This window comes from Oncorhynchus mykiss, chromosome 16 (genome assembly GCF_013265735.2).
Source record: "Oncorhynchus mykiss isolate Arlee chromosome 16, USDA_OmykA_1.1, whole genome shotgun sequence".
Taxonomy (NCBI): Eukaryota; Metazoa; Chordata; class Actinopteri; order Salmoniformes; family Salmonidae; genus Oncorhynchus; species Oncorhynchus mykiss.
In genome coordinates this window covers 68,723,698-68,738,697 of record NC_048580.1, presented here as the reverse complement: position 1 = coordinate 68,738,697, position 15,000 = coordinate 68,723,698, and the positions used below count along the sequence as shown (strand labels likewise).

At 44.3% G+C, this 15,000-nt stretch overlaps 1 protein-coding gene across 2 annotated transcripts in view; it reads left to right on the top strand.

Moving 5' to 3' along the window:
• The window catches only part of LOC110492626 (laminin subunit beta-2), a 68,334-nt gene that overhangs the window by 33,556 nt on the left and 19,778 nt on the right, over positions 1-15,000 (top strand). For both annotated transcript variants that reach the window (XM_036947619.1, XM_036947620.1), the window contains exons 5-14: positions 892-965; positions 1,095-1,283; positions 1,560-1,623; positions 4,697-4,896; positions 5,193-5,313; positions 5,580-5,768; positions 10,196-10,375; positions 11,086-11,198; positions 12,505-12,584; positions 12,730-12,865. In XM_036947619.1, the coding sequence (XP_036803514.1) occupies positions 892-965; positions 1,095-1,283; positions 1,560-1,623; positions 4,697-4,896; positions 5,193-5,313; positions 5,580-5,768; positions 10,196-10,375; positions 11,086-11,198; positions 12,505-12,584; positions 12,730-12,865 (1,346 nt within the window). The remainder of the gene's footprint in view (positions 1-891; positions 966-1,094; positions 1,284-1,559; positions 1,624-4,696; positions 4,897-5,192; positions 5,314-5,579; positions 5,769-10,195; positions 10,376-11,085; positions 11,199-12,504; positions 12,585-12,729; positions 12,866-15,000) is intronic.

Genomic DNA, 15,000 nt, shown 5'->3' with positions numbered 1-15,000 from the left:
TTATCTTGCTCATTTTTTAATGCGCCGAGTTATGGATTTAATCGTTGTCTTACTGCTGTTTGTACTCACTTCAGACTGCATTTGAATATCAGTAAGAAGCTCCTCAAAGCACTTAGCTTCATGTGTTTAGGGTGTTCTCTCAGGATTCCTTTTGAGCTACGTTGTGGCCTGTCCATAAATTAGCTGTTAGAAATTTGCAATGGGACTTTTCATTCTGGTTATTATGTTATTTACTGTGTTGTAGCAGTTACATGTTCCAGCTGCTAGAAGGGGAATACCCGTTTGGCATAAGGCATAATGCCAAACGCCCCCCCCCCCCCCCCCCCCCTCCCCTACTGGAACACAAGACTCCTTCTCTCCCAATTCATTGTGAATAGCAGCCCAACTCAAGTGGTTCCCCAGGATGGATGGTGATCAGGAAGTGTATGGGCTTAGCCATGTGGTGGACCATGTCTCCAGTCGAGACGTGAATGTTTTTTTCCTGTTGAGATGCCATTACTCAAGCCAAGACACAGACAGGGGGTTCCCTTAAGACTGGTAGTTGAGTTATCACTGTGGTGAAAACATGGCTCTACATTTCCTGTAACAGACAGATTGACACGATGAATGACAGGTTGAATAAATGTACTTAAATATATTTAATAGCAACACCATAAAGCTTGACATAACCTCCCTCTCCCTTTCTCTCTCTCCCTCTCCCTTTCTCTCTCTCTCTCTCTCTCTCTCTCTCCATCTCCTTCTCTCTCTCCCTCTCCTTCTCTCTCTCCCTCTCCTTCTCCCTCTCCCTCTCTCTCTCTCTCTCTCTCTCTCTCTCTCTCTCTCTCTCTCCCTCCCTCTCTCTCTCTCTCTCGCTCTCTCTCTCTCTCTCTCTCTCTCTCGTTTTGTCTTCAGGAAAGCCTGATGTCTTCATTCAACTGGACCTTGAGGCAGAATTCCATTTCACTCATCTAATCATGACCTTCAAGGTGAGATACGCCACGGAGCACTTAAAGCAGTAGCCTTTAGAACTGTGTGAAATGAATGCATCATATGGAAATGCTCTGTGTCTTCATCAAATGTGTCTACACACATCTCATTCCTCTCCTGTCACACAGACGTTTCGCCCAGCAGCCATGGTGATTGAGCGATCGGCAGATTTTGGACGTAACTGGCAGGTGTACCGCTACTTTGCCTACGACTGTGCCTCGGTCTTCCCCGGGATATCCAAAGGTCCCCTGCGCAAGGTGGATGATGTCACCTGTGAGTCCCGCTACTCTGACATCGAGCCATCCACTGAGGGAGAGGTGAGTCTGATTGGCTATATAGATATAGAGAATCACTATTACTAGTGTTCTATAGTAATATAAGTATACTGCAATATATGCCATTTAGTAGACGCCTTTATTCAAAGCGACTCAGTCATGGGTGCATACATGTTGTGTATAGGTGACCCCAGGAATCAAGGCCTTACAAGCACCATTCTCTACCAACTGAGCCTTACAGGACATCCAGTATATATGAATATATCCATAAATGTAGACGTCATTCAACCACCTGTCGTGTCCCTCATCTTCCTCCAGGCCATCTACAGAGTTTTGGACCCTTCCATCCACATTGAGGACCCCTACAGCCCCAACATTCAGAGTAAGAGACCGTCAACAGTCACTACAACTGGCAACCGCTTACTCCATGAAAAATCCAAACTCACATAGCCTACACCAGGGCTCTTCAACCCTGTTGAAGGCTACCCTCCTGTAGGTTCACACCAACCTACAGGAGGGTAGCTCTCAAGGAACAGGGTTGAAGAGCCCTGGTGTGAACCTATATGAGTGTAGCTCTCCAGGAACAGGGTTGGAGAACCCTGGCCTACATGATACAGCAACTGCCACCCTGTCATATGCTCATACAATCCCTAAACACAATGAACCATGACGGGCTGCTCTGCTCTCTGATCTGAGGTCTGACGCCTTGTCTACTATGGGAAAGTAGCGGAATGTAAAAACCAGCTGCTGTCTCTCCCCCACACAAGCTGTCCCTTATGTTTCGACTGGCATGGCTTCACTGTTTTCTCAGGAACAAGAGCCGCCTTTCCTAAGTAGTGCCAGGGGAGGTTCTGTTCTTGAGAGTCTTAATGAAACCAAGGTACAGGTTGACCCTGACCCTTTAACTGGTTATGGTTCCACGTTGTGCAGACACTCTGAATGAGTAGCGAGCGCACTGCCAAGATCATTAATAATCTCCACTTGTTTAATAAGGGAACTTGAGTTTAAGTCACTCATTAGCTCTCCCTTATGGTACATATTTATGGTAACTCTTTGGCGATATCGGCGTTAGCTCCAGTTTGACAGAGAGAGAGAGAGAGACACATTTTTAGAGCGTTCAGTGATTTAAAGTGCTGAAACCTGATGTGTTCTCGCTGTAATGGAAACGGTGGGATCTGCTAGCGTGCCACGGAATATCAACACGGACGGAGGATGTCTTAGAGGAGAGGAGAGCGATATGAAGCCTGACTGTCAGGACTGGTATACGGTTACAGAATGCCTATGGTTTAGTATGGTTTCGTATGAGCACTTTCCCACGCAGAGATCCTCCACGGCATAGATAGCTTAAAGAGGATCGAGGTAATCCTGTCAGGGATGTTGGGGGAGCTTTGGGCAGAAGGTACATTAGTATGTTAATAATAACAATGAAATGACTTTAGCAGTGGCCTGACTGAAATTCGTAAGAGTTGGACATGGCTCATTGTGGTCCTGGCAAAAGCCTGATATTCCACAAAGCCCTGTGGAACTGATTGAAGGGAGTGGTGTTTTGCCTGTCAAGGTCCAGAGAACAGGCCTCTTCTGTGTGTGAGAAAGGATATGCTCAGATAGGCCAGGAGCCCTGATAGGAGCAATGGATTTGAGGCTGCCCCTCTCACCTCTCTCTCGTTTTCACTGGAGTTGAATGTAACATTAACTTTCGTTAATGAAACAGTAACTGTTGAAACTGTATGGTAGTCAAATAGAGGGAGGTAATGGAAGTAACCACACAGAGAATACTAAAAATGTATTTCGTCAGAGTATAGTGAAGGTAGCCGCCTCAAAACACCGATTTTTAGCTTTAGAGGTGTGAATATTGTGACTTCTTTCAACATTCTAAACCTCCCCGTTGTGACATCATGACTTCCAACTTCCATACACTGTAAATGCAACAATGCAACTTTGACACAAATCAGTTACTTTGACCACTTTCCGAACAAAAATGTAGAGGGTATGACATCTTTGTTCTCTTCTCTGCTATTCTAATCTGGAATCGGAACAGAAATATATTGTACAGATCTAACGATATACAGCTGTTTAAGTAATCACATCGACAACTTTTCGTCTTAAGTTTTTCAAAGAACTGCCCGTTTTGACCACCTTCTGGGGAACAAAATAACAGAAGTATCTACTACCAATCAAGAGGTACAGCTGTTTTTAGGAACCACATCAACTAATTTAGCGAACTTCCCACTGTTGAATTAACTACCCGTGGAACTTTTCAGGACTTTCAAATTCTAAGCATGAGAGAATGAGTAAACATTGTGACTTTTAGACGCTAAACAGCTACCTTGACCACTTTTCTCAACAAAAACTTGACCGGTATGGCACCTCGATCTACTTTTCTGATATTCAAATCTGATATCAGAACAGCAATAGCTACTCCCGATTATTCCCCCCACCTCCCACAGACACAGACACCATCAACACCTTCAACCATACAGTTCTCAAACCAATCAGTCCAACTTCACCTCGTTTTATCCCTCCATCCATTAGGTCTTCCATGCCTGTATCATTCATTTATTTATCTATCCATTTATTTATCTATCTAGTCATAACTTTATTTGAACAGTTTTATCCTTTGGTGTTGGTATTTTATTAAGATTTGATTATGAAGTTAATGTATGGTTGAAGTTTTTATTTATTTTTAACTTCACCCATGTCTCCTTGTATTCTGTCCTGCATTGTTACAGCTTACTGTGGTATTCTAGTATGAGACTGTATACAAGTGTAGTAGGCTAGTCTGACTGTAATTATTTGTGATGAAATATGTGTTCTAACTGCCTACCACTCCAAATGAAGAAGGTTGATAGTGTAGTCTATCAAAGTAATTAGACCAATTATTTTTTACTACATTTTAACATGGACATTAACTTCTTGGATTAAATTAAACATTTTAAACTTCTTCCACTACCACAGAAATACTTGTAAAGAGTTAAAGCAAGTCCCACCAATTTTTATTCATGGGAAATGACCGTCTAGTTTGTGTTTCAACGCTAAGTTGAAGTGGAGAGAGAAGGAGAGAGAGAGAGGTGAAATATCTGTCGATGCACCCCTGAACAAGGCACTTAACCTAAATTTGCTCGAGGGGCGCCGTACTGCTATGGCTAACCCTGTAACACAACACATTTCACTGTACTGTATGTGACAAAACATGATTTAAAAAACATCCATAACCATGCACTGAAACATTCCCTGTAACACTCAGAAACTGACGCTCGGGGCTCATAATTGATGGTGTAATTGATGGTGTAATTGATGGTGTAATTGATGGTGTAATTGATGGTTTTAGCGGGAGCCTTTCCTTTGGCTTTGAAGGATAGGAATTAGGATGTTCATATAGCCTGTTGTATACCTCCTAATCTGTCTGTCTGTCTCGCCCCCTTCCTCTCTTCACTTCCTCTGCCTGCATCGTGTAGATCAGCTGAAGATCACTAACCTGCGTGTGAACTTCACCAAGCTGCACACCCTGGGTGACAACCTGCTGGACTCCCGCGTGGAGATCAAGGAGAAGTACTACTACGCCATGTATGAGCTGATCGTCCGCGGCAACTGCTTCTGCTATGGCCACGCCTCCGAGTGTGCCCCCATCGATGGGATCAAGGATGAGGAGGGCATGGTGAGTAAGTGAAGGAACACAGCACTGCCCCTGTGCTGTATGGAGGAAGAACTACCCTATAAAGATTGCTGTTGTCTGAAGGTAACTATGGAACTACTGGAGGTAACTATGCAAAGGGAGTTAGAATGTGAGGGTTTGTTTAGGATCCTCTGGGACTAATTCACCCTCTCTGTCTCAGGTCCATGGGAGGGTTTGTTTAGGATCCTCTGGGACTAATTCAGCCTCTCTGTCTCTCAGGTCCATGGGAGGGTGTGTTTATGATCCTCTGGGACTAATTCAGCCTCTCTGTCTCTCAGGTCCACGGGAGGTGTGTGTGTAAGCACAACACCAAGGGTCTGAACTGTGAGCTGTGTGACGACTTCCATAACGACGTGCCCTGGAGACCGGCTGAGGGACGCAACACCAACGCCTGCAAGAGTGAGTGGCGGTGGAGCACACCATGAGAAGAAACATCTCTAATCTGCAACACATTACTGAATATTAGAATGAGCACACCAGTCAAAAGTCATAACCAAAGGAATGAGACTCCAATCTTGATAACCATAACAAGAAACATTACATTTCTTATTCATCTCCTACTCATCCGTTACTCATCACACAGCAGCAGTCAAAATCCAATAGAATGAGATTGTAATCAAATCTTAATTTCATGTTTTAATATCTGTCCATTTGTCTCAACCCAGAATGCAACTGTAATGGTCACTCCAACCAGTGTCACTTTGACATGGCGGTGTATCTTTCCACGGGCAATGCCAACGGTGGCGTCTGTGACGATTGTCTCCACAACACCATGGGACGCACTTGTGAGATGTGTAAACCCTTCTATTACCTGAACCCCAGCAGGGACATCAGAGACCCAGGAGTCTGTAGTGGTGAGTAGAGGGGGTCTGGAATCAAATACATCAGAGACCCAGGAGTCTGTAGTGGTGAGTAGAGGGGGTCTGGAATCAAATACATCAGAGACCCAGGCGTCTGTAGTGGTGAGTAGAGGGGGTCTGGAATCAAATACATCAGAGACCCAGGAGTCTGTAGTGGTGAGTAGAAGGGGTCTGGAATCAAACACATCAGAGACCCAGGAGTCTGTAGTGGTGAGTAGAAGGGGTCTGGAATCAAACACATCAGAGACCCAGGAGTCTGTAGTCGTGAGTAGAGGGGGTCTGGAATCAAATACATCAGAGACCCAGGAGTCTGTAGTGGTGAGTAGAGGGGGTCTGGAATCAAATACATCAGAGACCCAGGCGTCTGTAGTGGTGAGTAGAGGGGGTCTGGAATCAAATACATCAGAGACCCAGGAGTCTGTAGTGGTGAGTAGAGGGGGTCTGGAATCAAACACATCAGAGACCCAGGAGTCTGTAGTCGTGAGTAGAGGGGGTCTGGAATCAAATACATCAGAGACCCAGGAGTCTGTAGTGGTGAGTAGAGGGGGTCTGGAATCAAACACATCAGAGACCCAGGAGTCTGTAGTGGTGAGTAGAGGGGGTCTGGAATCAAATACATCAGAGACCCAGGAGTCTGTAGTGGTGAGTAGAGGGGGTCTGGAATCAAACACATCAGAGACCCAGGAGTCTGTAGTCGTGAGTAGAGGGGGTCTGGAATCAAACACATCAGAGACCCAGGAGTCTGTAGTGGTGAGTAGAGGGGGTCTGGAATCAAACACATCAGAGACCCAGGAGTCTGTAGTGGTGAGTAGAGGGGGTCTGGAATCAAACACATCAGAGACCCAGGAGTCTGTAGTGGTGAGTAGAGGGGGTCTGGAATCAAACACATCAGAGACCCAGGAGTCTGTAGTGGTGAGTAGAGGGGGTCTGGAATCAAATACATCAGAGACCCAGGAGTCTGTAGTGGTGAGTAGAGGGGGTCTGGAATCAAACACATCAGAGACCCAGGAGTCTGTAGTGGTGCGTAGAGGGGGTCGACTGATCGCGTCTCAGGGCTGGGACATAGGAACTGTGTGTGTATTTCTTACATTATCAGACTGTATGAGTGATGATAGGTACGTATGAAGGTTATTTTCTCGTTGAAACCTTGCCATCACTTTTGCGTTTCCATGTTTTCTCGGTAGTGTGTGTGTCCGTGATGGTTATTAAAGCTGAGATCTGCAGGTGAGACGGAGCAACTGGTCGCCCCGCAGGCACATTTGTTATTGTTTTTATTTTGTTTATAAAAGGAGGAGAGCAGCGTCAGGCATCTTGGCTCAAAGAACATATTCTGTTTATAAGAGGAGGAGAGCAGCGTCAAGCATCTTGTCTCAAATAACATATTCTGTTTATAAGAGGAGAGCAGCGTCAAGCATCTTGGCTCAAATAACATATTCTGTTTATAAGAGGAGGAGAGCAGCGTCAAGCATCTTGTCTCAAATAACATATTCTGTTTATAAGAGGAGAGCAGCGTCAAGCATCTTGGCTCAAAGAACATATTCTGTTTATAAGAGGAGGAGAGCAGCGTCAAGCATCTTGGCTCAAATAACATATTCTGTTTATAAGAGGAGGAGAGCAGCGTCAAGCATCTTGGCTCAAATAACATATTCTGTTTATAAGAGGAGGAGAGCAGCGTCAAGCATCTTGGCTCAAAGAACATATTCTGTTTATAAGAGGAGGAGAGCAGCGTCAAGCATCTTGTCTCAAATAACATATTCTGTTTATAAGAGGAGGAGAGGAGCGTCAAGCATCTTGTCTCAAATAACATATTCTGTTTATAAGAGGAGAGCAGCGTCAAGCATCTTGGCTCAAATAACATATTCTGTTTATAAGAGGAGAGCAGCGTCAGGCATCTTGGTACAAAGAACATATTCTGTTTATAAGAGGAGAGCAGCGTCAGGCATCTTGGTACAAAGAACATATTCTGTTTATAAGAGGAGAGCAGCGTCAAGTATCTTGGTACACAGAACATATTCTGTTTATAAGAGGAGAGCAGCGTCAGGCATCTTGGTACAAAGAACATATTCTGTTTATAAGAGGAGGAGAGCAGCGTCAAGTATCTTGGTACACAGAACATATTCTGTTTATAAGAGGAGGAGAGGAGCGTCAAGTATCTTGGTACACAGAACATATTCTGTTTATAAGAGGAGGAGAGCAGCGTCAAGTATCTTGGTACACAGAACATATTCTGTTTATAAGAGGAGGAGAGCAGCGTCAAGTATCTTGGTACAAAGAACATATTCTGTTTATAAGAGGAGGAGAGCAGCGTCAAGTATCTTGGTACACAGAACATATTCTGTTTATAAGAGGAGGAGAGGAGCGTCAAGCATCTTGGTACAAAAACATCATAGTACATATTCTACTGTTCTATTGTGCTTGCGATGATGTCAGAGGGGAAAAAACATTGGTGGTTGTTGTCATGACACTCCTGTGATGATCTGAAGGATCAAGTTACAGGAGGGTCCGCTCTACAGCGTGCTCTCTCTCCTAGCGGGGGAGAGCGGGAAGTCGGCTGTTTAATGGGCAGTCATAAAATACGCTGCCTCTATGCTGTGTAGTGTTCGAGATTGGAATGTAAACAGTGGAACACAGAGACCCTTGGGCAACAAAAGTTTGAATAATGAAACAATATTTCTATTTTTGAGAACGTGGGAATGGTCCGTGGATATTTAAGGGACAGTCATGTAGAGTGTGTTTCATTTGGTGATCTCATGAAGGACAAGAAACACACATAACTGTATCTCTTAAAGTGTACATTTACCAGCTGTCAGGTTCACATATAAATATTGTGAAACGTATGTGATTCAACAAGAAACTATTTGTGAAAATATGTAATGTGATGTTAACTTTCTATAGATTTTCATATAAAGTTTAACTAGTCAGTGGCCACACCCCCATGAGCCCAGACATAACATTAGGTGTCATAGAACCGCCCCTTCTTCCACAGAGTATAAAACCCACTATAAAACCCACTTCCTACTAAATGTACATTAAGTCAAAGAATGCCGGGACGGAGTCCCCATGTTGGAATGGCTACAACTCTATCGGCCATTACAACAGAAAATATGGAGCTGTCGCTACACGTTGAAATGGTTAGGAACTACAACTCTATAGGCCACGGACACCATCCAGCTGTAGTTTTGGCTACACAGCTGGAAATGGTTAAGAACTACAACTCTGGAGGCCCAGGAGACCAGACAGCGTGTAGTTTTGGCTACACAGCTGGAAATGGTTAAGAACTACAACTCTGGAGGCCCAGGAGACCAGACAGCGTGTAGTTTTGGCTACACAGCTGGAAATGGTTCAGCTCTGAGACTATCGATCACGACAGAATAAGAGCAAATCCTAAACGTGTAGTTACTGGTCTACAGCTGGAAATTACGTAAGTCTAGTACAAGAATACCAACAACCGTGGAAGCATCTATTCTATGCAATGACGATCTGTAGGCCTGATGTATCCATGACAACAGACACTATCCAGAGCCGCGGAGAAAGCTACGACCACGAAGGACATTGTGACTCCTAGGGAAGTTAACCAGAGACTCTCTGATGAACTGACTCTCCAGCAGACGGACCAGATTCCAACAGAGAAGACATTGTGACTTCTAGGGAAGTTAACCAGAGACTCTGATGAGTTGAGTCTCCAGCAGACGATTCCAACAGAGAAGACAACAACGACATACGGACGTAAATATAAACACATTGCAATTAGTTTTGAATGAACGGCCGTTCATGTGCAAAGGACTAGCATTTAAATGAATATAATTATCCACTGTGTGAAGGGAATCCATTTTGTCTTTCCCACTTTTCTCAGACCCTTTCGTCTTTCCTTTGTCCACCAAGCCTTCATTTCGTGATATAGCCATTTTTTTCTTTGTATCATGTAGTAACCCAAATATCTACTGTTTGTTTGTTTAAGTATTTCTGTGATTATTTAGTTATTTAGTAAATAAATAAATATTTAAGCCAATTTGTATATCGCTGATTCATCATTTAGGCTAGGGCTCTTGCAGATATCCATGGGTTTGCTACGTTCAGTAACGAGAACCGATGAGGTAATAGTAATTCATTAATAAGCGACAGTTTTCATAATCATATCTGAAGTGTCGATTCGGAAAATAGAGACTCGATACATTTTTCCCGTGGTGCCGCGACTTCCTAGTTAAATTAAAGTTTACATGATTAATTTAATCACGTAATAATAATTACACGTAGAGAATTGATTTGATGAAATAACAGCCTTCACATTTAATTATACGACATTGTTTTGAAGTAACGTCTTTGTTGTTGTAACATCGCAAATGGACGTGTCAGTTTCACCGCTACGCATTCCAGCTTTAAGTTTGGCGTTAACAGGACGTTTGTTGTCTTCGTCCTGCAAGCCTGTGACTGTGATCCTGATGGTTCCCTGAACGGGGGCATCTGTGACGGGCATGATGAGCCGTCCCTGGGCATGGTCGCTGGGCAGTGCCGCTGCAAGGACCATGTGGAGGGACCTCGCTGTGACAAATGCAAGTCTGGCTTCTTCGGCCTGAGTGCAGACCATCCTCTTGGCTGCCAAGGTGAGTGGAGAGGAGTAGGAGTATAGTCATGATTCAGTCATTTTGAGTGGTCTTTATGTTCAAGATTTTTTTTGCAATCTTTTGTTCAAAAGGTTTAGTTTCGTCAGTGCTATGAATAAACCTATGTATCATATTTTGTAGATATTTCTGTTCCCCTGTGCCCCCATAACTCCTGCTCTCCCCCCTCAGCCTGCCCCCATAACTCCTGCTCTCCCCCCTCAGCCTGCCCCCATAACTCCTGCTCTCCCCCCTCAGCCTGCCCCCATAACTCCTGCTCTCCCCCCTCAGCCTGTCCCATAATTCCTGCTCTCCCCCCTCAGCCTGTCCCATAACTCCTGCTCCCCCCCTCAGCCTGCCCCATAACTCCTGCTCTCCCCCCTCAGCCTGTCCCATAACTCCTGCTCTCCCCCCTCAGCCTGTCCCATAACTCCTGCTCTCCCCCCTCAGCCTGTCCCCTAACTCCTGCTCTCCCTCCTCAGCCTGTCCCATAACTCCTGCTCTCCCCCCTCAGCCTGTCCCATAACTCCTGCTCTCCCTCCTCAGCCTGCCAGTGTGACCCCAGGGGTACGGTGTCAGAGAGACCACCGTGTGACCCTGTGAGCGGGGGGACTGTTTCTGCCCCATAACTCCTGCTCTCCCCCCTCAGCCTGCCCCATAACTCCTGCTCTCCCCCCTCAGCCTGCCCCATAACTCCTGCTCTCCCCCCTCAGCCTGCCAGTGTGACCCCAGGGGTACGGTGTCAGAGAGACCACCGTGTGACCCTGTGAGCGGGGACTGTTTCTGCAAGCGCCAGGTCACCGGACGCAGCTGTGGCCAGTGTCTGGTAAGAGTCCATGAGAGCCTCCCTCTTCTAACCTTAACACTCACACTCTCTTCTCTTCCTCTCTCATTCTCACACTCTTCTCTTCCTCTCTCATTCTCACACTCTCTCTTCTCTTCCTCTCTCATTCTTACACTCTCTCTCTCTCTCTCTCTCCCTCTCTTTCTCTCTCTCTTGCTCTTTCTCACATACAGAATTCATAGGTGTTTCTGAGTGATTCACATCCCCCTATCACTCACCTAACTTCCTTGCCATGCCAGTAACAGTACCCAGAAATGTCTAAATTTAGACCAGGGATGTCAGACCTCTCCGGTTGGTGTGTTACAGCAGATCAAAAATGGTCAGCAGGCATTGGTCCTGATTGAGTGGATCCTGAGTTCTCAGAAGCTGCATATAGGCTTATTTTAAAGTCAAGAACGGACAACCACTATTTTCACCCATAACTTAAACTCTACCAGCCTGCACTTATACACTATGTTATTTTGATATACAGGATGTATTTACAGTAAGTCATTTTGATAGACAGGATGTATTTACAGTAAGTCATTTTGATAGACAGGATGTATTTACAGTAAGTCATTTTGATAGACAGGAGGTAGTTACAGTATGTCATTTCGATAGACAGGATGTAGTTACAGTAAGTAATTTCGATAGACAGGATGTATTTACAGTAAGTCATTTTGATAGACAGGATGTATTTACAGTAAGTCATTTTGATAGACAGGATGTATTTACAGTAAGTCATTTTGATAGACAGGATGTATTTACAGTAAGTCATTTTGATAGACAGGATGTATTTACAGTAAGTCATTTTGATAGACAGGATGTAGTTACAGTAAGTCATTTTGATAGACAGGATGTATTTGGAGCTAGGAACACAGGGTTGATATACAGTGCCTTGCGAAAGTATTCGGCCCCCTTGAACTTTGCGACCTTTTGCCACATTTCAGGCTTCAAACATAAAGATATAAAACTGTATTTTTTTGTGAAGAATCAACAACAAGTGGGACACAATCATGAAGTGGAACGACATTTATTGGATATTTCAAACTTTTTTTAACAAATCAAAAACTGAAAAATTGGGCGTGCAAAATTATTCAGCCCCCTTAAGTTAATACTTTGTAGCGCCACCTTTTGGGGGCCGAATACTTTCGCAAGGCACTGTATCTGAGTCGCCATCTATGACTCATATTCAAACCCATCAGCTGACATGTATGATCCAGTAACCCTGGCTGATGCAGAAGGTAGGTGGGAATGCAGTCTGTCTGGTGCTAACAGCTGTCTCTGCCTGTCTCCCACCCGCCCACAGCCAGAACACTGGGCACTGAGTCACGACCTGAATGGCTGCAGAGACTGTGACTGTGATGTGGGCGGAGCCACCGATAACCAGTGAGTGACATTGTGATCTGTTTCTGCATCACATACAATTAATAAAAAACAAAATGGCCTCTTAATGTATATCTCTACCAATGAATTTGATTCATGTTGTACAACTACAGGATTACTGAATAGACATTTTATCTGTCTTCCTCAGCTGTTCAATGGACAATGGGCAGTGTCGTTGTCGTAGTCATATGATGGGCCGTCAATGTACCCAGGTGGAGTCTGGGTACTTCTTCATGGCTCTGGACCACTATACCTACGAGGCTGAGCTGGCCATGCTGGGACAGGTAACTACTGCTGCTCCCTACACACAGAACAGACAGGGCTGTTATTTACATTGTTTGCACTGTCTATGTTTGACTTTGTGTGAAAAAATCTTGCACTAGCACTAACACTAGCACTAACACTAGCACTAACACTAGCACTAGCACTAACACTAGCACTAACACTAACACTAGCACTAGCACTAGCACTAACACTAGCACTAACACTAGCACTAGCACTAGCACTAACACTAACACTAGCACTAGCACTAACACTAGCACTAACACTAGCACTAGCACTAGCACTAACACTAGCACTAACACTAACACTAGCACTAACACTGACACTGACACTAACACTAACACTAGCACTAGCACTAACACTAACACTAGCACTGACACTGACACTGACACTAACACTAGCACTAACACTAGCACTAACACTAGCACTAACACTAGCACTAGCACTAACACTAGCACTAACACTAGCACTAACACTAGCACTAACACTAGCACTAGCACTAACACTAACACTAGCACTAACACTAGCACTAGCACTAGCACTAACACTAGCACTAGCACTAGCACTAACACTAGCACTAGCACTAGCACTAACACTAGCACTAACACTAACACTAGCACTCATACTCGCAGTCACCCTTACAGTCACCCTAACACTAACACTAGCACTAGCATTAACACTAACATTAACACTAACACTAACACTAGCACTAGCACTAACACTAGCACTAGCACTAGCACTAACACTAGCACTAGCACTAGCACTAACACTAGCACTAGCACTAGCACTAACACTAGCACTAACACTAACACTAGCACTCATACTCGCAGTCACCCTTACAGTCACCCTAACACTAACACTAGCACTAGCATTAACACTAACATTAACACTAACACTAACACTAGCACTAGCACTAGCACTAGCACTAACACTAGCACTAACACTAGCACTAGCACTAACACTAACACTAGCACTAGCACTAACACTAGCACTAACACTAGCACTAGCACTAGCACTAACACTAGCACTAACACTAACACTAGCACTAACACTGACACTGACACTAACACTAACACTAGCACTAGCACTAACACTAACACTAGCACTGACACTGACACTAACACTAGCACTAACACTAGCACTAACACTAGCACTAACACTAGCACTAGCACTAACACTAGCACTAACACTAGCACTAACACTAGCACTAACACTAGCACTAGCACTAACACTAACACTAGCACTAACACTAGCACTAGCACTAGCACTAACACTAGCACTAGCACTAGCACTAACACTAGCACTAGCACTAGCACTAACACTAGCACTAACACTAACACTAGCACTCATACTCGCAGTCACCCTTACAGTCACCCTAACACTAACACTAGCACTAGCATTAACACTAACATTAACACTAACACTAACACTAGCACTAGCACTAACACTAGCACTAGCACTAGCACTAACACTAGCACTAGCACTAGCACTAACACTAGCACTAGCACTAGCACTAACACTAGCACTAACACTAACACTAGCACTCATACTCGCAGTCACCCTTACAGTCACCCTAACACTAACACTAGCACTAGCATTAACACTAACATTAACACTAACACTAACACTAGCACTAACACTAACACTAGCACTAACACTAGCACTAGCACTAACACTAACACTAGCACTAGCACTAGCACTAACACTAGCACTAGCACTAGCACTAACACTAGCACTAGCACTAGCACTAACACTAGCACTAACACTAACACTAGCACTCATACTCACAGTCACCCTTACAGTCACCCTAACACTAACACTAGCACTAGCATTAACACTAACATTAACACTAACACTAACACTAGCACTAACACTAACACTAGCATTAACACTAGCACTAACACTAACACTAACACTTACCCTAACACTAGCACTAACACTAACCCTAACACTAGCACTAGCACTAACACTAACACTAGCATTAACACTAGCATTAGCACTAACACTAACACTAGCATTAGCACTAACATCAAAACTAGCATTAACACTAGCATTAGCACTAGCACTCATACTCACAGTCACCCTCACATTAACACTCACACTAACGCTGACTTTGCTGATAGCTGCTTTATAAATA